Source organism: Elephas maximus, chromosome X, assembly GCF_024166365.1.
Source record: "Elephas maximus indicus isolate mEleMax1 chromosome X, mEleMax1 primary haplotype, whole genome shotgun sequence".
In the NCBI taxonomy this organism is placed as follows: domain Eukaryota; kingdom Metazoa; phylum Chordata; class Mammalia; order Proboscidea; family Elephantidae; genus Elephas; species Elephas maximus.
The window spans coordinates 56,604,804-56,632,575 of NC_064846.1; the positions used below are offsets into that span (position 1 = coordinate 56,604,804).

General features: G+C 43.1%; 2 protein-coding genes and 1 pseudogene across 10 annotated transcripts in view; all 3 read right to left on the reverse strand.

Moving 5' to 3' along the window:
- Positions 1-1,858: 1,858 nt before the first annotated feature.
- Positions 1,859-8,661, reverse strand: LOC126068715 (protein ARMCX6-like; annotated as a pseudogene).
- A 9,966-nt stretch (positions 8,662-18,627) lies between these two features.
- Positions 18,628-23,365, reverse strand: ARMCX1 (armadillo repeat containing X-linked 1). 9 transcript variants are annotated; one of them, XM_049872872.1, is made up of 5 exons: positions 23,237-23,365; positions 22,277-22,448; positions 21,865-21,972; positions 21,430-21,503; positions 18,628-20,505 (listed from the first exon to the last, which is right to left on the reverse strand). In XM_049872872.1, exon 5 carries the CDS (start codon positions 20,373-20,375, stop codon positions 19,023-19,025), a length of 1,353 nt encoding a protein of 450 aa, XP_049728829.1. In that variant the 5' UTR covers positions 20,376-20,505; positions 21,430-21,503; positions 21,865-21,972; positions 22,277-22,448; positions 23,237-23,365; the 3' UTR covers positions 18,628-19,022. The 9 variants fall into 9 exon arrangements, with proteins under 9 accessions (XP_049728829.1, XP_049728830.1, XP_049728832.1 ...); XM_049872873.1 differs by having other exon boundaries at positions 22,277-22,462; XM_049872875.1 differs by having other exon boundaries at positions 21,915-21,972; positions 22,281-23,365.
- Positions 23,366-23,952: 587 nt separating this feature from the next.
- The window catches only part of ARMCX4 (armadillo repeat containing X-linked 4), a 68,631-nt gene continuing 64,811 nt past the window's right edge, over positions 23,953-27,772 (reverse strand). The window contains exon 7 of the transcript XR_007515925.1: positions 23,953-26,020. The gene's annotated coding sequence lies outside the window, so the exon portion shown is untranslated. The remainder of the gene's footprint in view (positions 26,021-27,772) is intronic.

Here is a 27,772-nt window from a genome sequence, read left to right on the forward strand (position 1 = left end):
AGGGGTGCTGGGAACTTGGATGGAGGGTGTGGAGATGTCTCCCAGATGGAGGGACAGTCCATAGCTATGCTGCTGCTGCAGTTGTTGTTAGGTACCACTGAGTCGGCTCCAACTCCTGGCGATCCTGTGTATAACTTTGCCAGGTCCTGTGCCATTCTCACACTGGTAGGTATGTTTCCGCCCATTGTTGCAGCCACTGTGCCAATGCATCTCATTGAGGGTCTTCCTCTTTTTCACTGACCCTCTACTTTACCAAGCATGATGGCCTTCTCCAGGGTCTGGTCCCTCCTGATAACATGTCCAAAGTAAGTGAGAAAAAACTTCTGAGGAGCATCTAAGGAGCATTCTGGCTGTACTTCCTCTAAGACAGATTTTTTTCTTTCTTCTGGCAGTCCATGGTATATTCAATATTCTTCGCCAACACCACAATTTGAATGCGTCAAATCTTCAGTCTCCCTTTTTCATTTTCCTGCTTTCACATGCATTTGAGGTGATTGAAAATACCATAGCTAGGGTCAGGGGCAGCTTAGTTGTCAAAGTGGCATCTTTGTTTTTAAGATTTTTAAAGACGTCTTTTGCCACAGATTTGCCCAATGCAATATGTCATTTGATTTCTTGTCTGCTGATTCCATGGGCATTGAGGCATTGAAAGTAGCAATCAATGCCCATGGAAGCAGCCATGCTAAGCACCCTAAGCATCTGTCTTTCCACCCTCAATGGGAGTTACTGGAGGGCTCCATGGCCCCCTCCCAAGATTCCACCAAAAAGACAAAGGGTAGAACAGAAAGGGGGTTCTTCAAAAAAAAAAGGCAGGTGCCAACCCTTCGCATTCTGCCAGGACCTTCCTTGGGACCCCAAGGAAGAGAGGGGGGCTGCAAGGGGGGTTAACAGTTGCTTTGTGGGAGAGCTAGAATTACACAGAGTGAACACTCAACCAATGACAACCATTAGTGCTATAATTACGCATTAAGAGCACGCAGGTGCGTGGCAGGGTTCCTCCCTAGGATGGGGAGACAAGCCCCAAAGATACTGACCTTCCTTTCTAGGCGGGCAGTCTAGGAAGGAAGGAGGGGCACGCACCCTGATCAAGGAGTTTCTCTGCACCAGGAACTGTGCTGGTTGCTTCACGGGTGTTGACTCTTAGTCCTCTCCACATTCCATCTTCATTTCCTAAGCCCTGTCCCCCCCACCCGCCACCACCCAGCCCCTTCTTGAAGCTTTTACTGATCACTGCAGCCCACTTCAGCTTCTGCCTCCTGTGAGCACTGGTGAGCGTGCTTTTGTCAGGGAGCCAATGCCCCAGCTGGTTAGCATTTAGTGTGTGTGTTTGTCTTTCTCTTCATGTAGACTGTTAACTCGAGGACGAGGACCATGTCTCTTTTTTTTGCCAATCAAAGCACACAACTTTATTGATGATACACACAAATGAAGACTTGGGTGAGTAAAGTGAAGTCGGTACAATTGACAAAAGCGGAGTGTATGAATAGGTTTTTGATGAATAGTCAGCTCGCAGAGAAGAAAGAGTAGATTTGAAAAAGAGAATTCAATCTAAGCAGCAACAAATGCGTTTCCAGCACAAGCTCTGACATGTGTCTGGTCTCCACAGAACAGTCCAGCTTAAACAGGGAGACCACCACAGGGAACAACATCGCTCTGTGATGCTGTAATAGGATGTTTTTTCCCCACAGCTGGCAGCTGCAGTGAGCCCTTCACAAGAAGAAGGCTGCAAGGGAGGGACATACAATGCGCATTGCCTGCAGACTTATAAAACCAAGAGGTTACTCTGAGCTCTGTGGGCACCCCTGCCTGGCCAGTGAGAGTGTGGTCCCTGATTCAGCGACTGTAACTTTCACCCAGTGATGCGGTGATTGGCTAAGGCTGCATCTTCTACAGCACCCACTGCGGATTCCTTGAGTGAGAACACAGGTGAGTGCTCAACAAACGGGCTTTGGGTGGATTCGGTCCGTTGCTGTTTGGGATGGCCATTTAAGGGGCCAGGGTGTCCAGGAGAATCTCTCTGTTTCCATTTCTGATAGAGAGGGGCATGAATGACAATAGCTCGTGGGCCCCGAGCAACCCCCCTGCCAAGGCTGGCTTTTCAGACAAACCCATTAGTGGTTTCAAAACCTGAGCCTTAGTACATCCACTTCCTTCTGATATCAAAGGAAGCTTCAAGTCTGAAACGGACTTGGCAAGCATGTTATTAATAGCTGTCATGCTTATTAACACATTTAATCCTGCCTGCTGCAGAAATGAGTTGCAGCAACGAGACACAGTCTCGCGACACACTTAGTTGATGCACATCTTATTCTGGGCCTGATTTTTGGCACTCACGTTGAAGTTACCCAGGGCACAGAAAGCCTTCTCCTCAACAGTGGGGTTGGGAGTGGGGATCATGTTTCCAACAACGGACAGGCTGGCCAAATGACTATTGATACTGTGGCTACATGAAAAACCAGCATCCTTGGGCCGAGCAAACAACACTTTTACCTGAATGAAAGGACTCTTGGAGAGGTCAAGAACACAGCTGACACTTTTAGTGCCTTAAAAAAAAAAACTTAACCACCCCAAAAAGTCGTTATTTTCATTGTGGAAAAGGTGATTCTTATTTATCAGGATCTTCTCCTCTTTGGGAGAATCTGCTTCCTTGCCACCCTCATCTCCAGGGCTTTACTCAGCCTGTGGCCTTGATCTCAGACCACCGCCCTTACCTGTCCACACCTTGTGTCTGCAGTTCCCACTCTGGTTCTACGTTCTTCAGGTTAGTAGATAAACACTAGCCCCTACCACCAGACCTGCTTTCACTAAGTCCCCAATCTGAGCACATCTGTGACAAGTTACGGATGTGTCTGACTCCTTGAAAAAGCCATCTAGTTGTGGTGTCCTAGGAAGGAGATATTTGGACGTTCTTTTCCAGGTCACAAGCTGCCCTAAATACTATCCAACTTGAACCTAAGGGCCAAGCAAATACATAGAGTTTCGATTTGAGTCTCCCCAGATAGATATGTCAATACACAGGATACAAGTTTATAAGTAGTACTGGTGGCGCAGTGGTTAAGAGTTGTGCTGCTAACCAAAGGGTCAGCCGTTTGAATCCACCAGGGGCTCCCTGGAAACCCTATGGGGCAGTTCTACTCTGTCCTATAGTATAGGGTCGCTATGAGTCGGAATCGACTCGACGGCAACTAGTTTGGTTTGGGTTTGTTTTTCTGATTTAGGGACTTAATATTCAGATGTTTCTCGTCTGGTGTTTACTTTCCTCAGCCTCATTTCCACCATTCCCGCAGAAGCACACCACTCGCCTTTTCCAACACCAAATTGCCCCTGGACCCTGTACTGTTCTGACTCTGAAACCTCTGTCCTCACCTCTTATCTCCAGGCTATCACAGCATGTGCAGTAATTGCCTTCCTCCGTTGTCTACATTTATACACAGATACACAGACAAGAGATGATGGAAACTAGCGGATACGCTGGCACGTAAGCCTCAGAGGAATCTAGCTTTCAAGGAGTTCCCATTTAGGTCCCAAACACACCCCCTACCCTGCCCTCCAGCCTCCTTTATCACCTTGCACCCTTTCCCACAAATGCCTGTTTTTTCCATTCCCCTTTTCCCCAGCCAACCCTCTGTACCTGCCCTCTCCCCGCAAATGCCCCCTTTTCTGCCCCACTCCCCATTTCTGACCTGTAGACACTGACACTGCTTTCTTCGGACCAGAAGGGATTGGGATTAAGTAATGGTGTTCTGAGAAGAGGACTGCAGTTTAAGAGCAAGTTCTGGTTTCACACTTGCCTCTACCGCCCCCTCGTGACCGATTCGGGCTTCACATTTCCCTAAGGAAACCCACATTTGCTTTGGTCTTTTTTTTAGGGAAATGAAACATAACTCATTTTGTTTTGTTTTCCTAACTATAAAAATACACATTTCCTGCAAAACTTTCAAACAGTACAAAATAAATATAGCGGAAAATGCAAGTTTCTCCATTGTTTAGCCCCTGGAGATAACTAGGAGCACTGGTGGCGCAGTGGTTAAACCGCTCAGCTGCTAACCGAAAGGTTGGCAGTTTGAATGCAGCGGCCACTCCACGGGAGAAAGATGTGGCCGTCTGCTTCCGTAAAGGTGTGCAGCCTTGGAAAAACTATGGGACGGTTCTGTTTTGGAGCCCTGGTGGTGCAGTGGTTAAATGATACCACTGCTAACCAAAAAAGGTTGGCAGTTCAAATCTACCAGTCCACCCTTGGAAACCCTATGGTGCAGTTCTACTCTGTCCTCTAGGGTTGCTATGGGTGGGAATCCACTTGACAGGAGTGGATTTGGGTTTTTTGGGTGGTTTGGAGATAACTAAGGTACCCCTAGCCACCTTTATCTACATACATACTATTCTTTTTATTACCAAAACACATTCATATCTTACAAAAATACTGCGATACTTGCTTTTTGTGTCTTACCATATCATTTTTTCCTACCCAAATACATGCGTATCAAGCATAGTTGTTTTCACAGGTGCATAGCTTTTCACAGCACGGCTGTATCATTTACTTAACCATTTTCCTATCGACAGACATTTAGGTTATTGGCATTTGTTTTACTTATACCAACTTTTTGGTGAATATCAGCTCACAAACATATATCTCACACACTTATATGACTTTTTTTGCCAGATAAATTCTGGGAAGTGTTACTGCTAAAATGGCATCCTGGTTTGGGAATAGCAAGCTTGGGCTGCCCATGGCAACCCACAGTTCAGTAAATAAGTCTCCATACCCAGTACACAAGCCATGGGGCAGAACAAGGATACAGCCAGGAAACAGGAAGCTGGGGCTCGACCAGCAAAGTACTAAGGCTCCTGACTTTCCCTGTGAAGAAATTCGTACAATCACCTGGGTAGATAGGGGCAAGTGTGGACTGTCAGCTCTTCCCTCAAGCCAGTCAGTGATTCCCACCTGCAGTCAAACCTGGAGAGCCTTTTGTGTAATGTAGTTTATGTAATTGTGCTCAGGAGGAATCTGTACGAAGACCAAGAGGCAGTCATTTGAACAGAACAAGGGGATACTGCGTGGTTTAAAGTCAGGAAAGGTGTGCGTAGGGCTTGTACCTTTTCACCATACTTATTCAATCTGCATACCAAAAAAAACCAAATCTGTTGCCATCGAGTCAATTCTGATTCATAGCAACCTTGTAGGACAGAGTAGAACTGCCCCACAGGGTTTCCAAGGAGCACCTGGTAGATTCGAACTGCCAACCTTTTTGGTTTGCAACTGTAGCTCTTAACCACTATGCCACTCCATGCTGAGCATATAATCTGAGAAGCTGGACCATATGAAGAAGAATGGGACATCAGGATTGGAAGAAGAGGCATTAGCAACCTGTGTTATGTAGATGACACAACTTTACTTGCTGAAAACGAAGAGGATTTGAAGCACTTACTCATGAAGATCAAAGACTACAGCCATCAGTAAGGACTATACCTCAACACAAAGAAAACAAAAATCTTCACAACTGGACTAATAAGCGACATCATGATAAACAGAGAAAAGGCTGAAGATGTTAAGGATTTCATTTTACTTGAATCCACCATCAACACCTGTCTTAGTCACCTAGTGCTGCTATAACAGAAATACAAGTGGTTGGCTTCAGCAAAGAAAGTTTATTCTCTCACAGTCCATTAGAATAGAAGTCCAAATTCTGGGTGCTGGCTCCAGAGGAAGACTTTCTTTCTCTGTCGGCTCTGGGGGAAGGTCCCTGTCATCAGTCTTCCCTTGCTCTGGGAGCATCTCAACGCAGGAACCCCAGGTCCAAAGGACACGCTCTGCTCCCAGCACTGCTTTCTTGGTGGTATGAGGTCCCCCTGTCTCTCTGCTCGCTTCTCTCTTTTACATCTCAAAAGACATTGGTTTGAGACACTAATCTTGTAGATCTCATCAATATAACTGCCACTAATCCATCTCATTACATCAAAGTGATAGGATTTACAACACATAGGGAAATCGCATCAGATGACAAAATGGTAGACAATCATACAATACTGGGAATCATGACCTAGAAAAATTGACAGATATTTGGGGTGGGGGCACAATTCAGTCCATGAAAGCAGCCCATGGAAGCAGCAGTCAAGAAATCAAAAGACGCATTGCATTGGACAAATTGGCTGCAAAAGACCTCTTTAAAGTGTTAAAAGCAAAGATGTCACCTTGAAGACTAAGGTGTGCCTGACGCAAGCCATGGTATTTTCAATCGCATCATATGCATGTGAAAACTGGACAATGAATAAGGAAGGCCAAAGAAGAATTGACCCCTTTGAATTGTGGTGTTGGTGAAGAATATTGAATGCCAAAAGGACGAACAAATCCGTCTTGGAGGAAATACAGCCAGAATGCTCCTTAGAAGCGAGGATGGTGAGACTTCATCTCGCATACTTTGGACATAACAGGAAGGACCAGTCCCTGGAGACAGACATCACACTTGGTAAAGTAGAGAGTCAGTGAAAAAGAGGAAGACCCTCAACGAGATAGATTGACACAGTGGCTGCAAGAGTGGGCTCAAGCATAACAACAATCATAAAGATGGCACAGGACTGGGCAGTGTCTCATTCTGTTGTACATAGGGTTGCTATGAGTTGGAACTGACTCAACAACACCTAACAACAACAACAGGGACTGAAATGGCAGTGGATTTCGTAGTGATCCCTTGGATCTGTTCATCTTCTCTGCTGTCCATATACCTTAACTTGTCTGCCACGCAACTGGAGACGATTCCATTGCTAGATATAAGACAGTCAGCCAAGGTAGTTTTTCCATGGTCAACATGAGCCAAAACAGATATTCCTGATGTTTGCAGTGTTTTTCTGGAGTTGAATCATCTTATCCAAACTATTGAGCACCATGGTTACTTTTCCTTTGACCCCTCTGACCATCCCGCCAGCTAGCTCTATCCCTCGGTGCCTAGCCACACCACGTGTGTCAAAGACGAGGAGACCTCTGTTGCTTCGGTCTTCACAAAATAGGTTGGAATTTTCTTCCTCTTCCTTTCTTTTGGAGCCCTGGTGGTGCAGTGGGAAGCCCTGGTGGCATAGTGGTTAAGCGTTCGGCTGCTAACGAAAAGTTTGGCAGTTGGAATCCACCAGGCGCTCCTTGGAAACCCTATGAGGCAGGTCTACTCTGTCCTATAGGGTCACTATGAGTAGGAATTGACCTGATGGCATCGGCTTTGGGTTTTTTGTTTGTTTTTTTGTCCTTTCTTTTGCGTTGTGCCACCCCCCACAGACAGACAAGCAAACCAACAGGTAAAAGTCGGTGAGCATTTGGTGCTGGGTGGTAGGCTGCAGTTTGCACCTTTTACTTATTCAGGACTCTGGTTGTCAAAGATTTCCCACCTACTGCTCCTGGCTCCCCAGCACCAGCTCTCCCGCCACTCCCATGCCTCATTTAGAGAACTAAAATGAGCTGGTGGGTGGGGTGAGGTTGTAGGAAAAACTGACTCTGCCCCTTCAGGTTTCTGTCCCCTAGCCCCACCCTGACCCTAAGGTTCCCCCTGCAATGTTCATTCTCACAGAAACCTCACACAACCAGAACAGTTTCTTCCTTCTTCTTCACTCAATTACAAACACATCTCTCTGAGGCCAACAGGAAGCTGATAGCTAGACCAGAAAGACTTCGCCTCTCCACAATTCTTGGTCACCTGAGATACATATCACATGGTTCCTAATTTTCCCTCCTACCAGGAATGATACAGTAATGTGTCTGCCTTCCTCCCCTCCCCACCCGAGCACACCAGACCTGTCACTCGTTTTTTTTTTCTTTGCAGAAAGAAAAGCATTTACGTCTTGTTGGAATTTGCTTTTCTCTGATTGCCAGGGAAGGAATATCTCTTTTCCTGGAGCAATTAACTATTTCTACTTCTTCATCTTCTCCTAGGATACAAGGCAACAACCCATCTCTTCACTTCCCCTCCCCTCAGCCACTAATACTAGTCATTTTGCCTAGACCCATAAGAAAGCAGATTTTATGAAATAAGGCAGGGAGAGAAAAATATTTTTTAATTATTTATTTCTGGCCTTTGCTCATTTTCCCTGAAAATGCTAACTCAAAAAAAAAAAAGATTGTACGTGCTTTCATATGTATAGGGTATTGTCTGGAGCAATGTTTGCCAAAGTATCAGTGCTGGATATTTCTAAGAATATGATTTAAGGCAAAATACACCCTATCTACAGTGTCAAATGTTAAAGTCAATGGGACATGGAGATGAACAGAGTTATCTCTTAGGTTAAGAACACCTGGCACTTACCTTCCTGAGTTCCGCACGGTCCAGGTTCCAAACCCTAATTTTGTCTTCAGACTAAAAATATACGCAACTTTTGATCTTATACTCAACAGAACTGAATAAATATGTTCACCAAAAGACATGTATAAGAATGTCCCTAGCAACACTATTCATAATAGCCTCAACTGGAAACAACCCAAATATCCATCAGGTAGGATGGATAAAACAAATCATGATACATTCATGAATATAATCTATATAGCAATGAATACTACACATGCAACAGTATGGATTAATCTCACAGTGTTAACAAAAGAAGTCAGACACAAAAGAATACGTATGTATGTTCCATTTACATAAAGTTTAAAAGCATTCAAAACTAACCTATGGTTTCAGAAGTCATGGTGGTTATCTTTGGGATGGGTTAGTGACTAGGTGTGGGCATGAGAGGAGCTTCCAGGTAATGTTTTGTTTCTTGCTCACTTTGTGAAAATGAATTGAGCTGAACACCTAGAATTTGCACTTTTTTTTTATATATGTGGTATACTTCAGCAAAAGATTACCAAAAAACCTCAATAGTATACCAGGGAAATGGGAAGTGAGTAAATGGAACCAATCTTCCTACTGATCTGGGGAAGATGGGCAAAATAAATATTTTTTAATTTGCTTGAAGACACTGGAGATCTAAAAACATAGTGAAGAATAACTGGTTCAGAACAGGAAGAACTATAGAGAGTTGAGCCTAATGTTCGGGCCTCTTTTCTAAGGGTGCATATGTAGTTATTGAGGGGACTGCTGGCTGGATGAGAGGCTAGGCAGACAGATTGGAATCTAGATATTGCCAAGAGGGGGTACCTGGTGAACCCCAATCTCTTTGGGTTTGGGTCCTGAAAGTTGTACCTCAGAGTCAGGATGAACCAGAGGTAGTCAGGCTCTCATCAGGATTGCAGTTCAACTTTGAATAATCTCAATCATTTAAAATTGGGCTACAGTAATTCCAGAGTGCTAGTGTCCCTAGGTGCCTAACAAACATAAATACAAATCTTCGTTTGGTTTTGATTCCTCTTTTGGAATCAACCTCAAATTATTTTTAAAGTTTTACAAACTACAATTATCTGGCACACAGTAGAAACTAACCAACTGTACAAGAAAACAAGTCAATATGAACAAAAGCCAGCAGAAGTGATAAGACAATTGAAAAATAATTAATGAGGCTTCATATATTAGAGTCATTGGACAGTTGTAAAATAAATATACTTACTATATTTAAGAAGATAAAAAACTATATCGAGAATTTCTGAAGAGAACTGAAAACTGTAAAAATATAAAATGGAAATTCTAGAATTGAAAGATATAATAACCTAAATTAACAATTGTGTGGATGGATTTAACAGCAGAATTGAACAGGAAAATAGGTCAGAAGAAACTATCCAGAATGAATCAACGTATGTGTAGTTGAAATGCAGAAGAAGAGGAGAGAATGCTTCAGGCAGAAGTAGTATCTAAAGAAATAGTAGTTGAGAACTTTCTGAATTTTCCAAAACATCAAGTCACAGATTTAAAAGGTCCTTTAAACCTAAAATAAGATAAATAGAAAAATCACACCTATACACATCATACTAAAACTCCTGTAAACCAAAGAAAAAAAGAATATCTTAAAATCAGCTAGAAAAAAAGAAAAACTCAAATTACATTCAAAGGAGCAACAGTTAGATGGATAGGTGACCTTTCAACAGGAAAAAAAAAAACTGGAAATTAGGCAATGGAAGGGTATCTTTAAAGTGCTAAAGGGAAATTACAACTAAATTAGGTTTATATGCCCATAGACAATATCCTTCAACTATAAAGGTGAAATAAAGAGATTCTTAGACAACTAAATACTGAAAAAATTCACTAGCAAACCCATACTAGAAGTCGTTCTTGTTGTGTGCTGTCGAGCTATTTTCAATTCCTAGCGAACCCATGTGACAGAGTAGAACTCTCCCATAGGGTTTTCTAGGCTGTAATTTTTATGGGAGCAAGTCACTAGGTCTTTCTCCCACAGAGCCGCTGGGTAGGTTCAAACAGCCAACTTTTCAGTTAGCAGCTGAGTGCTTAACTGTTGCATCGCCAGGCCTCCTTGTTCTTAGGCAAGAATCAAAATTTATCTCAGATACAAGGCTACAAAGCATGAAGAAAGGAAGTGCAAAGTAAAGGGTAAATATGTGGATAGAATGAAACAATTATTGACTATATAAAACAATAATAAGAATATCTTGAAACATTAAAATACATAGAGAATTAAGGTATGAATATATATAGAATTGAAATACATGACAACAATGGCATATAAATTGAGATAAGGGTAAATAGTGTTTCAAGTCCTGTGAATTGTCTGAGAAGAGGGTAAAAGGACCAATTAATAGCAGACTTTGATAAATCAAGAATGGATGCTATAATTGCTGGGATAACCACTAAAACAATAATAAAACAGTATAACTTTCAAGCTGATAGAGGAAAAAAATGGAATAATAAAAATTATTCAATAAATCCAAAAGAAGGCAAGACAAGAAAGAAAATGGAACATAGAACGGGTGGGTCAAATAGAAAGCACTGAATAAGACAAGAGATTTAACTCCAAATGTATCAGAAATTACATTAAATAAAAAGATCAAATTCTTTAATTAAAACATAAAGATAGCAAGACTGGATTAAAAATAAAACCCAACCATAGGTTGTTCACAAGAGACACATACCGTGAAAACACTAACCAAAACAAAGCTGATGAAGATATATCTACATCAAATAAAATGGACTTAAAAGAAAAAGCTTTACTAGAAATAAGGGTAAAGACACTCCATGAGGGAAAAAATGTATAAGCCATCAGAAAGATATAACAATCCCAAGTTTCTATGAATCTAAAAACAAAACTTCAAAATATGTAAAGCAAAAATTGACAGAACTACAAGAAGTAATAGGCAGGACTCCAATCATTTTGTTGTTGTTAGGTGCCATCGAGTCAGTCCCAACTCCTAGAGACACCGCGTACAAAAGAACAAAACACTGCCGGGTCCTGTGCCATCCTCACAATCATTGTTATGCCTGAGCCCATTGTTGCAACCACTTAGTCAACTCATCTTTTTGAGGGTCCTCCTCTTTTTCACTGACCTTCTACTTTACCAACTACTACGTCCTTCTTCAAGGACCGGTCCTTCCTGATAACATGTCCAAAGTATGTGAGACAAAGCCTCACTGTCCTCGCATCTAAGGAGTGTTCTGGCTGTACTTCTTCCAAGACAGACGTGTTCGTTCTTCTGGCACTCCATGGTACATTCAATATTTTTTGCCAACACCATAATTCAAGGCATTGATTCTTCTTCACTCTTCCTTATTCATTGTCCAGCTTTTGCATGCATATGAAGTGACATCTTTGCTTTTCAACACTTTAAAGGGGTCTCTTGCAGCAGATTTGCCCAATGCAATGCATCATTTGATTTCTTGACTGCTGCTTCCGTGGGCGTTGGTCATGGATCCAAGTAAAATGAAATCCTTGAAAACTTCAATCTTTTCTCCATTTATCGTGATGTTGCTTATGGGTCCAGTTATGAGGATTTTTGTGGGTTTTTTTTATGTTGAGGTGCAATCCATACTGAGGGCTGTAGTGTTTGATTTTCATCAGCAAGTACTTCAAGTCCTCTTTATTTTCAGCAACCAAGGTTGTGTCATCTGCATATTGCTAGTTGTTAATGAGTCTTCCTCCAATCCTCATACCCTGTACTTCTTCATATAGTCCAGCTTCTCTAATTATTTGCTTAGCATGCAGATTGAATAAATATCATAAAAACATACAACCCTAACACACACCCCTCCTGACTTTAAACCAGGCGGTATCCTCTTGTTCTGTTTAAATGACTGCCTCTTGTTCTGTGTACAGATTCCTCATGAGCACAATTAAGTGTGCTGGAATGTCCCTTCTTTGCAATGTTATCCATAATTTATTATGATCCACATAGTCAAGTGCCTTTTCATAGTCAATAAAACACAGGTAAACCTCTTTCTGGTATTCTCTGCTTTCAGCCAAGATCCATCTGACATCAGCAATGACATCCCTTGTTCCAAGACCTCTTCTGAATCTGACTTGAACTTCTGGCAGTTCCTTGTCGATATACTGCTGCAGCCACGTTTGAATGATCTTCAACAAAATTTTACTTACATGTGATATTAATGATAGCTTTCAATAATTTCCGCATTCTGTTGGATCACCTTCTTTGATCAAAAGGGGGAAAATGCAGAAGAGAATTTCAAATTCCCATGGACTCCAGACTTCCTGGAGCCATGAAGGTTGGGTGAACCCTGAAATTATTGCCCTGAGATAATCTTTAAACCTTAAATCAAAAATATCCCCTGAAATCTTCTTAAAACCAAATAATAGTTTAGTTTAACTAGTAAAAAATGTCTACTTTGAGCATTATGCTCTTTTAAGAACTATCCATATAGGGTTAAATTGACAACAGCAACTTGAAAGATTAAAGAGGAACCTTAGGGGGTAGTGAATTTATGTTAATTGGGGGAGGAAGAACTCAGAAAAAGAGGGTGAGAATGGTTGCACACCTCAAGCAATGCAATCAATGTCACTGAATTCTACATGTAGAAACTGTTGAGCTGGTGTATGTTTTACTGTGTATATTCTCAACAACAACAAAAAATAAAATTAAAAAAAAGTTTGAAGGAAATGTGAATCTATGTATAACCTAGAGGTAAGAAGCACCTTCCTCAGTATGACCTAGAAGCCATAAACAGGAAAATATGAGATACTCGATCACCTATATAAAAGAAGGAAAATATGAACAAAGAAGTCAAATTTCCATCAAGTCCTCCTAGTTTGAGGGCACCGTCACTAGCTAAGTCAGTTTGCCTTAATTCTTGAGCACTAAATAAACAACCTTCCAATAATAATTTGGTTTATAATGTAAATAGATCTTAGAGAATGTTCTGATCATTAAACACTAAGAATCTACTCTGCTTGATAATTATATTTCTTATGGTAACATAAAAGAGCACTGGCGGTGCAATGGTTAAGGGGTTAAGGGAGCAAAGCCCTGGTGATCTGCTCCCATAAAAATTACAGCCTAGGATACCCTATCAGCAGTTCTACTCTGTCGTATAGGGTCACTACGAGTCAGAATCGACTGGACAGCACCCAAAACAGTAACATCAATCATTATTCTGTTTTTTTTTTTTAAAAAATAATCTACCTTATTTGATAGAATTATATATCCTCTGCAAACTTAGAAAGGCTTCAATCACAGAGTAGGCTCTATGCCTAAGCAAAAATAACTTGTATTATACCTGAGCCTTCACTTTTTTAAAATGTAAACGGTCAACAGGATCAAAGAGCTACACTTATTCCACTTTCAATGGTGGATGGAATTACATTTGTAGGAACCTGCAGGATAAACAAAGTTAACCTTTCAAAAAGACTTGCTTCCCTCCCTCTTCCATCTCCACCAACACTCCCATCACCAAACACACACGTTGCCCAAGCCCTTTGCTGGAGGCCTGAGAGAGACTCAATGGAGAGGGTCAAGGGTGGAAGTATACCACTCTGAAAAGTGAATATCAGTTATCTTGCTTAATACCACCCTCTCAGGGGCCGTTATCCTAGTTTTCTGTGCCCCAGGATGGCAGTGAGACAGCTCTGATTTAATGGCAAAGAAGAGTCATAGTTCAAACAGAGAAACCAGAGAAAACCATCAGCCTGGGATGTGATGTAAAGTTAAAATAAAAAGCAGGCATTGAAAATAATCATAATCTTTATAAGAAAAGCCATTCTCAAGGGAACATAAGAGCAGAGAAATTACCCAAACAGAGCCATAAACACAAAATTTGCCTGAACCACATCAATTTATTAAACCTACGCTTGGGAACTCTTTTGAAACAAGGCAGGTAAATATGGATTTTAAAAAAAGAAAACTATTTTCCTGAGCCTTGAAATATTATGTTCTGGGTGACAGTTGATAAGAGAGCTGAGTCCCATCCTGAGATAGAACCCTCCCCTATTCCTAAAACAGTTAAATGAGAACAAAACAGCAGGCTATTCTCTGATGGCAGCTGCCCAGCAGCAGCCATCCCCTCTAGAGAGAACACCCTGCCTCTTCCCTGTCCCCACAAACAGGTTCACCACCACAGTCCTACAACTGTGCCCTTCCTCTGAATGAGTGAGAGCGACAATGTCCAAAGTGGAAACGTTGGGACATTGGTGTGTAGCCTGGCCCTGTGATCGGCCTGGACCAGTTACACAACTGTTTCACACAGCACTTTTCTCAAAGGCCAGTAAAGCCGGCGGGGGGGAGGGGGGGACATCAAAAGTGCATGCAGTGAACGTAGGGCTGTGCAAATCTAAGACTAGTTCATTCTTTCCCAGTCTCTGTTCAACAAGGGTTCCAAAAAATCTTGGTATTCGGTTGCAACCACAGCCACCTTATGACTACAACAACGACAATTACTATTCCGTATTAAATGCCCAGTGGTGCATGGGATAGTTTCATGGGAATTAAAGAGTCGCCTTGGAAGACACAGAATCACAATGGCCCCTAAAAATTATCACCAATTATCTTCCAGAAGGAGGAAATAAAGAAAGAAGTGTAAGGAAGAAAGAGGAAAGAAGAATGCAAAGGGACAAGGGGAGGAGAAAAGAGAGCTGCAAGAGCAGATGCGTGCTGGTCAGGCTTTCACCTCTGCTTCACTGTGGCTATTTATTATTGGGAAGTTAACCTCATGTTTACCCCAGCTATAAAAGTCACTCAGCATCTCGAATTCAACCTATCTATAGAGAAGTTATTACTTTTGCTTCTTATCAAAACTTGCTCTTTCCACCTGACACATTGAAGCAACAAGATAAATATCACCCAAGCCTCACCTATTGGCAACACCCAAGGCTGTGCTCTTTCCTCTACACCTTGCTGCATGGACATCTCTAAAGTTATAGGTTCGATATAAAGAATCTCATCTCCATCTCCATCTTCATCAAGAGGTAGATTTCTGTTGAGTACCTATACAGGCATTATACAAGTGTTTGATTCCATACTAAGCAATTATAAGCAACCGATTGCTCAAGTTTGGAAGGCCACTAGCTCTGCCTCTTACTGATTGAGTGATCTTGGAAAATTTACCTAACCTCTCCAAGTTCAGTTCTTAGAGGGGACAAAGACCCTATTCTTCAGAGGAATTGTTTTAACAGTTTATTTATTAAATACCACTAGCTTAAGGCAGAATGATACCTGGGGGGAAAAAGTCAACCAAAAATTATCAATCCTATCTTTTAGGGAACAGAGGGCATTCACTTTTCCTCATTAACTTGCCATGTTCCAGAACTGTTATAAGCACTTTGCGTGCATTTACCTCATTTAATCCTATAAGATAGGTACTTTTATTATCCACATCTTCACAACTCATTTATCATTTTAACACAGCTCTCTTTTTGATCTAAATATTTTGCCACTCAGTACATGCTGTAAATATATCCATATAAACCCTACCCTTTCTTCCATTCTATCACCTCCTTCATTCCCAACCTAGCCAGTATCCAACCTTTTTATTTTCCAACAATTACACAAACAAGATATATTACAGATAAACAAGAAAACACAGATGATAAACAATTAAAATATTAAATTCATATATTATCTTATTATTCATGGATAACCACTTTTAGCATTAGGGTATATAGCCTTTCAGAAGTTTTAATGCATGTACATACATTACTCAAAAATGGATATACTGTGTATACTGTCATGTAACCTGCATTTTCACTTACAATTATATGTTGAATTCCTTTATGCAAATAAATGTAGGTGGTCATCATCCTTTTCAATGGCTGCATAATATTTCTCTGTGTAGACATGCCTTAACTGCCTGTTTTGAGACTTTTGGGTTGTTTACAATTTTTCACTCTTAAAAACAATGTGAATAGCCAAAAGGCGAAAAGAATCCAAGTGTTCATCAACAGATAAATGGATAAACAAAACTTGACATATACATTCAATGGAATATCATTGCTGTTAAGTGCCATTGAGTCAGTTCTAACTCATAGCAACCCTATATACAACAAAAGGAAACACTGACTGGTCCTGCACCATCCTCACAATCATTGTTACGTTTCAGCCCATTGTTGCAACCACTGTGTCCATCCACCTCTTTGAGGGTCTTCCTCTCTTTCACTGACCCCCTACTTTACCAAGCATGATGTCCTTCTCCAGGGACTGGTTCCTCCTGATAACATGTCCAAAGTACGTTAGACAAAGTCTTGCCATTCTCCCTTCTAAGGAGCATTCTAGCTATACTTCTTCCAAGACAGATTTGTTCTTCTGGCAATCCGTGGTATATTTAATACTCTTCACCAACATCGTAATTCAAAGGCATCAACTCTTCAGTCTTCCTTATTCATTGTCCAGCTTTCACATGCATATGGAATATTACTCAGCCATAAAGAGAAATTAAGTTCTGATACATTGTGCTAAGTGAAATGAGCCAGACAGAAAATGACAAATATGGGATGATCCCACTCACATGAAATATCTGGATTAGGCAAACGTATAGAGACAAAAGTTTATCAGTGGTTACCAGGAGCTGTGGGGAGGAGGGAATGGAATTTATTGTTGAAGGGGTACTGAGTTTCTGTTAAGTGCGATGAAAACCTTTTGGAAATGGATAGTGGTGAGGGTAGCACAACATATTGAATATAATTGATGTCACTGAATTGTACACATAAAAATGGTTGAAAGAGCAAACTTTTTGAATTACAATAAAACCTGCAAAAGCTGGAACCTGTGTGTGGGGGGGAACCTGTCAGAGAACGAAAACACAAATATTTTCCGCTAAAACAAGCAATACAAAAGTGCTAAGACTGCACCAGTCAAAGGCGGAAAAATGTTGAGACCTGGAAGAACAAGGCAGTCTTGTGGAGTTCCAGCCCAATTTTTTTTTAAAGCAAAAAAAAAAAAGGCTGGTACATGGTAGAGTTGCGATTCAGGGCCCCAAATCTGAACACCAAGACACTGCACTATTGAACCCTACTGATGATTTAAAAAAAAAAACTTAGGTAACGGTGTATAATGCTATTTGAGCCAAATAGCATTATATACCATGGCCAATTTGCCTCACTGCCCTTTTTCATAGGGAAAGTTACAGGATACTAAATAAGTAATATGCCTGTTTCTATGTAATCTTGATCAAGATGATTAAAAAAAAAAAAACTTCCAGCAAAAAAATAATACTAGTGTGAAGATGCATAGCTTCATACACACCAATAACTTGTTTCCAAAGGCTAAATTTCTACAAGTGGAATACCTGGGTCAAAGGGTATGCACATCTCAAAGACTTCTGAAATATGTGGCCAAAGGGACCTTGTACCAATGTATACTCCACCAACCAGCACAGCTTGAGAATGCCCCTTTCTCCACACCTTCACCAACGCTATGGGGTGGGAGAGGCAGATCTTCTCCTATATGAATCCCAACATCACTATCAATGGTCCCATAAAGGCCCCGCCCCAACCAATCTTTTAAATCTGATATAAGAACTGAAAATTATTCTTTACACTGCTATATTTTCTTATGGTTTCAGAACGGTAATTAACTTATTCAGCTACATAGACACCACAGTTGGCCAAGAAAGAAGACATTTTCTTATCAAATACCCACTGAATCATAGAATTGTCCCTTTCTGTGTCCCCCCACAACAGGTTCCAGCACTTAATCTTTTGAAGGGTCTGTCACTTCCATCCTCCCCTTACCATCCCCATGGCCACCGGCGAAATTCTATGCCTTTATCATCTCATGCCTAGACTATGGTGGTAACTTCCTAACTCGTTTTCCAAACTCCAGTTGCCACGCCTCTCCCACCCCACTACAACCCATCCTTCACACAGACCAGCCACATTCGTTTTCCTCTCATACAGTCATTCCTCTGGTCATAAAAGGCTTTGGTGGCTCCCAGGGGTGGATGGAGTAACACTCAGACACCTCACTCGCCAACAGAGCTCACCCCACTGACCAACTCCATCCCCCAATATTCTGCTCTCCACTTTCCCCTCCAGGCAGGCCAGCCTCCTCTCTGGAGCAGGATTCCCACTCCCATGCTTTCTTCCCACCACCCCTCCCTCCTGAAATGCCCTTCTGACCCTTGCTTGCCCTAGCCTTCAAGCCCAGCTTACGTAAGCGTCCCCTCCTCTGTAAAACTTTCCTGAGCGCTGTTGCCAGCAGCAGCCTCTGCCTCCTCTAAGCACCCATGAAAAGCATCTGGCTGTGATCATCTTTTTGTTTCCCCATATCTCGCCCTTCCAAATAGATTATAAACTCAAAGACAAGGACGATTCTTTTTTTTTTCCCGCTTAAAACACACAACTTTATTGAAGAAACACAAGGTTTAGATTAACAAATGTAAACCAATACAAAAGTGTAGCTTATTCATGATATATAATTACTTCGCTGTTAGTTTAGGTAAAGAATAAAAATATCTCGGTCTAGGTAGCAATATTGAATCAATAAATGCTTTCTTTGTACAAGCCCTAATATTCATTTGGGATCTTTAAAATGGTTCAGCGTAAACCCAGCCTTCACAACCAGCATCACTGTTGGTGATCTGTGCTATTCATTACTCCAGAATGGCAGCTGAAAAGATCCCTTTGCCCTATGAGCACAGTGAAAAACAAAGAACTTACAAAATACATTGTTCCCAACTGCAAAGTAAAAAATTACCTCACTACTCGTTGGGACAAACCCCCAATTACAGTTTGGTCAGTACTTTTAGGACTTTGACTTTCACCACCAGATCACTGTGATTTGCTAATGCTTTGATTTTCTTAACACACACGCCAGATTCTTTGAATAAGAAAAAAAGTGAACTTCTGCTGAATTCTTTCCTGGATGATGCAAACCCTTCACTTTTTATGTTGTCATTTATATTCTCAAATATGGTAAGGATATTAAGGAGAATCTCTCTGTCTCGTTCTTTATTAAAGAGGGAAATCAATTCTGATGGTACTTTACTACTGAGCAACTCTCGTGTCATGGCTGGATTTTCAGTAAAGTTTATAATTAGTTTCATAATCTGTATCTTGGTGAAGTGATTTCCCAGGAATAGCAAAGCAAAAAAATCTGGAAAAGAATAGGAAAGCAAATGCTGGTAATGATTAGTCACCGTCATGTTGGTTAACAGTCTTAACCCAGCCATCTGCACAGCTGAATCCAAACGACAGATCACAGTGTCATCACACACTTGACTGATATACGTCTTAATCTTGCCCTGATTTTCAGCAATCACACTCAAATTATTAAGGGCATTGTAAGCCTTTTCCCTAATAATGGGATCTTTTGTTTTTATCATTTTTGCAATAATTGGGACACCACCCAATTCACGAATGGCATTTTGATTAAATGTATATGCTGCATTGTTACCCAGAGTGACCAAAGCTACTTCTTGAATGAAAGGATCATTTGATCTCTCTAGGATGTTAAGGACTTTTTGAAGGTCTGTAGCACCCAGAATATCATCAATTTTATAGGGAAAGTTGAACTTAACCCTGCGGGCAGGCCATGCTGCAGCTGGAGGCTTAGTGCTCTTGCTTTTGGGCTTTCCCTTGGGTTTTCCACTTGCTTTGCCCCCAGCCCTTGCCCTCTTGCGGTGGCAGCCTCCACCCCTACCTCCTGGGCAGGGTAAACTTGGTGCAAGTGTCCTGGTCCCAAAGCCGAGACCCACCCTGCCTCCTCTGCCCATCTTTGCGCTTGCCTGTTCTTTCAGGATGCTGAAAAGAGCCTTGGCCTTGGCCTCTAAGCCACCCCCACTCTGGGCCCCCGAATGGGCCTCCACCTTTACGTCTGGACCACTCTTGACCTCCAAGCACACCTCAGCTTTGGCCACTAAGTCAGCCTCAGCTCTGGCTGAAGCCACCACCTCAGGGTTAGCCTGAGCTCTTTTCTCAGTCTGGACCCCAGTCTCTGCCCCATCACTAGACTCCTCGTCGTCCCAGATTTTCTCATTCTCATCTCTTCCCCAGGTCAGTCTGTATACACAGTAGCAGGCACCAGCCCCGATCATCACCCCGGCGGCCACGCAGCCAGCGTCCCGAGTGCGGCCCATGGTACAGTTGGGGAGAATTTCTGAATCCCAGGGGCAGGCGGAGTGGACTCCCTCTGGCCCAGAAGAGTCAGGAGCTGGAGGCTTCAGCTACTGCTGGCAGGTTCTTTTGCAGCTGCAGAGAAAGTGGAATCTAGAAATAAAGGGAAGATTTGAGGGTTCAGACTCCTCCTCCTTTTGTGCCTTTGCATGCAGACATACTGAACCACAGACCAAGAAAGGGATGGACATAGCACAGGCCCAGGGCTTGGTATCTAAACCACCTAGTCCTTTCCTAAGGAGCTTATTTTGGAAAGTTTCCGACCTCCCCTTCCCCCAACCCACTCTCCAAAAGAACAAAACCAACCCCCTGGCAGTCAAATCAATTCTGACTCATAGCGACACTCTAGGACAAAGCAGAACTGCCCCATAATGTTTCCAAGCCTGTAATCTTTATGAAAGCAGACTGCCACATCTTTCTCCCACAGAGCAGCTGGCGGGTTGGAACCACCCACCTTTCAGTTAGCAGCTGAGTGCTTTTAACCACTGCACCACCAGGGCTTCTCCCGCCCCACACCAGTGCATTAAATTTAAAGTTTCTAACCATTTCCCTGGAGTGTTGGTGGTGCAGTGGTTAAAAGCACTCAGCTGTTAAGCAAAAGGTCAACAGTTCTAACCCACCAGCGGCTGTGTGGGAGAAAGCTGTGGCAGTCTGCTTCCATAAAGATTACAGCTTTGGAAACCTTATGGGGCAGTTTTACCCTGTCCTACGGGGTCCTTATGAGTCAGAATCAACTCACCTGCAACGGGTTTGATTTTGGATTCAGTTTCCAAGGAGCCCTGCTAACAGAAAGGCTGGTGATTTGAACCCACCCAGCCGCTCCAAAGGAGAAAAGACCTGGTGATGGCTCCTGTCGAAAAATCACAGCCTAGGAAGCCCAATGGGGCAGTTCTACTCTCTCACATGGGAGGGTCACTATCAGTCCAAATTGAACGGAGGGCACCTAACAACAATCAGTCCCCTACCACCTTGCCCTTCCAGATGTCCCAGGACAGTAGCGCCCTCACATATACTCACACTGATCTAGGCAGGCAGTTTCTTTTTTCTCCTCTTTCTTGCCTCAAGGTGCAGGTGCACTGCCTCCTGAAAACCTGCAGGCAAGGGGGTCAGGAGGGGGATGCTGAGAGCTCTAGGGACAGATGGCCCTCACATCAGTAGGGACACACTTCCCTCTCATGAATCCCAGGCCCTCCCCCTGTGTTGCTTAACTTTTCCCACTTTCAGTTACTCTCCACTCAGAGGCACTGCTTTGAAACTCATTCTCTCCCTCTCCCTCCTCCTTCCATCCTCTCCTCTGACCCTCCCCTCCCTCCCCCCCCAGCTACTTCCTCAGAAGATGACGCCACACCCCCCTCCTTGTAACAAAGTGGATGGTGGTGGGGTGACAGTGTCTGGAAGCCTGAGAGGTGTGAAATGCATAAAGGTCTGGGAACTCTGCTCTTGGCTTCGCACCTCCACTATCTCAGGGGTACCAGGACAATCCCTGTCACCATTATACCAACTTCCACTGCTCCGGAGCAATTTCCTTCTTCCCTCCCTCGGTTTCCGCCTCCACGAAACCTAAGGAATAAACAACTCTGGAACTGAGCGTTTGGTGCGTGGATCAACAACAAAGACAGCGTGTGCCTGCTATTCGGAACAATGTCCTCCCCACCTCCACCTCAGGACTCTCCTGAATCCGTCCCCTTCAGCCACTGCCTTCCCTGGCTTAGAGCTGCAGAGTCCTTTCCTTTCCAAACTCCGAAATAGTGTGCAGAGAGGAGGGAAGGGGGAGGTGGAGGAGACCCACGGCCCCCCTCGAGTTTGCGGTCTCCACCATCCTCCACCCCAGGAGCTCGAAGCAGTGCTACCACCTCGCTCTCACCTACTTGGTTCTGGACAATTTTCTTCTTCTTCGGTAGGCTTCGGCAGGCTTCGGCGTCACCCTGCAGATTGGTCTTCAGGCGCAAGAGTCACAGACACCGACAGGCGACAAGGCAGAGACGGAGGACTCCGCGGACAGAACAGCACTCGAGAGGGTCCCAATACCTGCTTTTCTGAATTCAGGGTCCTGGTTGTCAAAGGGATTCCACCGTTTGTCTCTCACCCTACCCCCACTTCTTAGGACTCGGCTGACACCAGCACTCTCCTTCCCGAGGTCCCCGGCCCCGACCCCCTCCGCTCCATCCCCACCCCCCAGCGGTCAGCCATTTTCCCAGCCAAAACCACGCCTCTTTCCAGCCGCGGAAAGGGAGGGGGCGGGGCGAGAGAGTGTGGAAAACCAGCGGAGCGCGAAACGATCTGTCCAGTCCCCTCCCCAACCCATCCCCGCCCCTAATAATAGCCGTTTTTCCTGTGAGCGCTGCCACATCTTTTGCCTGTATAAAACGGAAAGAAGATTGCTGGAGAGTCAGGAACGGGCCCAAGATAAGGCAAGGACCTCAGCCATCCTCGCCCTTCTGGGGACCTGCAAGGATTTGGGGCAGATTCTTTATTCCCTTGTTCCTACTGGTACAGCGCCCTACTGAAAGAAGACAAGGTGGAATGACAGACGGTCAGGCAGACGCACAGCCCCCAAATTCTGGTTTGGTGCATGGGCCGGCACACAGGACACTAATCCTTAATACCTGCCCTTTCCGATTCAACATCTAGGATGCCAAAAGTTTCCCCTCTCCTGGTCTGGAGCCTCCCCCGGAATACGGCCCCCGAAATCCACTATTTTTATTTTTGAAATGGCTAGGTATAGTTCAAGGGAGCAGAGAAAGTAGGCTGTGTCCCCCTTCGGTATCCACCCTCCACTACCGCACCGCAGGGGTCCCGAGGCAGCTCCCATTCACACACAGACCTGCTGAGATGGGGCAGATACCTCCTCCTCCTTCCCCAGGAACACAGGCTCGCGAACCCTCAAGGCTATAGGGGGTTGGCAACCGAACCAAATGTAGCCCAGGATTAGAAGGACGTCTGCACTCCTTGGCTCTGCTCACGTGAGGGCCACGTCACCAGTGAGCTCAGGACCTCGATTTCCACTCCCACCAGCAGTGCGGCAGGAGCCAGCCCGCGCCCCCTTCCCTTCCCCACGACATCGGGTCCTGTCATTCATTTTCCTCTTTGCCAATCCCACAGACCAGAAGTAGCCCCTTCTCCTTGGAGTTAGATTTTCCTTTCTTTGGTTGACAGAAAGAGGCTGCATTTGCTCCAAGGCCATTGACCTTTTCTGCCCCTTTGAGGAATAATGTTTTTCTCTTCTCTGCTCCATGTCAAGCCGCCTATCCCTTCGCATCCCCTTCCCTCAGCCATGAAGGCCCAACATTGCCCCTGCACCCCTGTAGGAAATGGAGGGGTGGAGGGGACAGGGTTTCAGAAGAGGAGATAGGGAGTGGAAATCAGTGTCTTACTTTATTCTGAAAACTTTATATTCATTTTTTAAATCAATATGCATTGCTTTTGTATTGAGAAAACAAAATAATGCTACTTTCACTTGTGTGGAGAAAGATTTAACTTGAAGGAGGAAAAAACAAAAGGCCTCATTAATTTCATTACATTTATTTGTAACACCAGGAAAATGGTTCTATTGATTACAGCTGAATAGCAGCATTCAAAACATAGGTATCTGATTTAAAATTGAAAGCTGGAATTTCTTCCACCACCACCCCAAAATCAGCAAGATTTTGGCATGATCTACTAATTGTCCACGAAGAGATGCCAGTTGTCTAATCTTGGCCACTTTATGTAAATAATCCTTTACTTTTTCTGGATCACCTTGCGGGGAAACCTTGGTGGCATAGCGGTTAAGTGCTGCGGCTGCTAACCAAGAGTTCAGCAGTTTCAATCTGCCAGGCACTCCTTGCAAACTCTATGGGGCAGTCCTACTCTGTTCTATAGGGTCGCTATGAGTCGGAATCGACTCGACGGCAGTGGGTTTGGTTTTTGGTTTGGATCACCTTGCAATTTGATAAAATAAGTCATTAAAATAAAAGCAACACAGTCCTGTCTTGTTTTAGTACAGAAAATCATGTATTTAACCTCCCAAAGACTTGGCTGACTGCTCTGTGAACCTCCTGTGATTTGATGGCTGTTCTGAACACCTGCTCCTGGATTAGTTTCCACTCTATTGAGTCCAAGGCAGCTGAGGGTCTGAGGACTGCAGAGATGGTCTGATCCTCCCAATCCCCCCTGCCCTGTAAAGAAGTGGGGAATGTGCTGCTTCCCCCACCTCTCCCATATTCTGAAGCATCACATCCCCTGCTTCAGACACCTGACTGTTGCTCACTCCAAAAATATACATGGACATGTGACCAAGCTGGTGACCTGAGTAGCTGCCTTTGGCTCTTTCCTTCCCTCCTCCCGTTCTCCACCAAATCCACCAAGAAGAAACTCAGCCTTTGAGAACTGCTATTCCCACCTACCCTTGAAGCTGGTGGTTTTCAAGAAGCCTGAAGAAGTGATTGCTGAGAGGAGAGCACCCAGGCCTGCCTGCTCTCTGCCTGTAGTCACTGCTGACACCCACCTTGCCTGAGAAGTGCACCCTGTTGGGCCACTTATCTCTGGTCTCCTTAACTCCAGGGCATCCAGGAAGAACTTAGCCTTGATGCAGGATCACTGTTTTCCAGTCCACACCCACCTTGGTGCCCCCTCAGGCAAATTTATGACTGAGCCTAAGGCATTCTCCCCATGATCATACTGATAAAGCTAGCGTAGGTGTGTTCACCTGACCAAGTCCGTGGACTACCTGAAATTGTATGCAAAGTTGTGTTCATTTTAGTGGGGAGAGGGGTCATAGCTCTCATAAGATTCTCATAGGCAACTATGACTTAAAAAAAATAGTTAAGAACTACTCACCTAGAAAAAAAACATACCCCCCAAAAGGAATATCTAATCTGTCTTTGGCTCTGTCTCTCTTTCTCTCTCATGAAAGTAACACATGCTCCTTATTTTTTTAATATGAAAACAATGCCGAAGTGTATGAAGTAGAGTGCAAAGCCTGTTCCACCACCAACCACCTTCAACAATTTCCACCTTTTTTCATGCAAATACAAAAAATATATGTATTCATGTATGTCAAGTTCCAAGTTGAACAACAGTATACTTAAGGAAGACTATTGGTATTTATTTACAATACAGCTACACTTTAATTTGAGAATAACTGACCTCTTTAAAAATTGAGTATTTCTATCCAGGTCAGCTTTTATGGTCTTCGATAAACTTTATAAGCGTCTTCAGGTAGGTCATACTCATTACTTGTTCAGTTTATTCCATGGTTAATGTTACCGTTAAGGTTACTTTAGTGCTTTTGTGAATGGCATGTTGCCTGTCTAAGGAAAAGTAATTAATTATGATATATTTGTCTTTAGTGAAATTTCTTATTATTTTTAATAGTTGTTCAGTTGATATCTTTGGCTTTTCTAGGTATGCATACATAACCATCTGTAGGTGATGATTTTTCATTTCTTCCTTTCCAGTATTCGTACATCTTTTTCTTTCCTTTTCTGGATGGATTATATTGACCAGAACTTCCAGAAGATGGCGGGCACCCTGATCTTGTTCTTTTAGTTAATGGGAATGCCCTTAATATTGCACTGTTTAGTGTAGTGAACGCAGTTTGTTTCTGATGTATTCTTCTTCTATGTATCTGTGATTGAGAGGGAAAGGATGTATAAAAGTTGCACTTTCATAATCCTATATTTAAGACTGAAGAAAATACAATCGTCCATATCATAATATTGGGAGGTGGGGAGAGCTGCCACAAGTGCTGTGCTTATTGGGAATATAGCTGAGCAAAAGCAGGCACTGACCTTGGTCTCATAGGGGACACAAGGCCTTATTGAATTAAATACACATAGGCACAGAGAAAAACACTGCGAAGGAAAGGAGAACTGTTAATGTAGTAAAAGAAGTGGTACAGTCTGGCTGTAGAGAAAGCCTCCTTGTGGGGGACAGGGAGGGATGTACAACTTGAGCTGACATGAAGGAAAGCGGGTATTGACTAGGAAAAGAAGGAAGCAGAAAATAAAAATGTCTCAGATTCTCCACCCGTCTGATAAACATTGTGATAGCCTATCTACCCCATCCTAGGATAAACCCTGTGACAATCACTCCTAACTTTTTAGTTGGCCCTGATTGCACAGTAGCTAAGCTCTAAGTGCTCAGCTGCTAACCAAAAGGTCAGCAGTTCAAACCCACCAGCTGCTCCACGGGAGAAAAATGTCACAGTCGGCTTCTGTAAAGACTAGAGCCTTGGAAACCGTATTGAGCATTTCTACTCTGTCCTATAGCATCGCTATGAGTCAGAATCAACTTGACAGCAATGGGTAGGGTCACATAGATTTAAAAAAAAGTTTATATGTAATCGAAGCATTATTTGCAACAAGAAAGAGGTAGGAACAACCCAAGTGACCATCAATAGAAGAATGGATAACAAATGTGGTACACGATGGAATATTATTCAGTCATAAAGAGAAATGAAGTTCTGATACATACTATAAAGTGGTTGAACCTTGAAAGCGTTATTGTTGTTGTTAGGTGCTGTCGAGTCAGTTCCAACTCATAGCAACCCAGCATACAACAGAACAAAACACTGCCCGGTCCTGCACCGTCCTCACAATTGTTAAGTTTGAGCCCATTGTTGCAGCCACTGTGTCAATCCAACTCACTGGGGGTCTTCTTCTTTTCCCCTGACCCTCAGCTTTACCAAGCACAATGTCCTTCTCCAGGGACTGGTCCCTCCTGATAACATGTCCAAAGTACATGAGACAAAGTTTTGCCATCCTCGCTTCTAAGGAGCATTCTGTCTGTAGTTCTTCCAAGATAGATTTGTTCATTCTTCTGGCAGTCCATGGTATGTATATTCAGTATTCTTCCCAAACACTATAATTCAAAGGCGTCAATATTTCTTTAGTCTTCCTCATTCATTGCCCAGCTTTCGCGTGTATATGAGGTGATTGAAAATACCATGGTTTGGATCAGGCATACCTTAGCTCTCAAGGTGACATCTTTTTGTTTCTCAACACCTTAAAGAGGCCTTTTGCAGCAGATTTGCCCAATGCAATACATCATTTGGTTTCTTGGCTTCTGCTTCCACGGGCGTTGATTGCAGATCCAAGTAAAATTAAATCCTTCACAATATCAATATTTTCTCTGCTTATCATGATGTTGCTACTTGGTCCAGTTGTGAGGATTTTTGTTTTCTTTATGTTGAGGTGCAATCCATACTAAAGTTTGTAGTCTTTGATCTTCATCAGTAAGTGCTTCAAGTCCTCTTTATTTTCAGCAAGCAAGGTTGTGTCATCTACATAAAGCAGGTTGTTAATGCATCTTCCTCCAATTCTGATGCCCCGTTCTTCTTCACAGAGTCCAGCTTCTCTGCTTACAGATTGAATAAGTT

Coding starts and splice junctions, on each gene's coding strand:
- ARMCX1 (XM_049872872.1), bottom strand. CDS start 20,375: ATGGGCCGCACTCGGGACGCTGGCTGCGTGGCCGCCGGGGTGATGATC.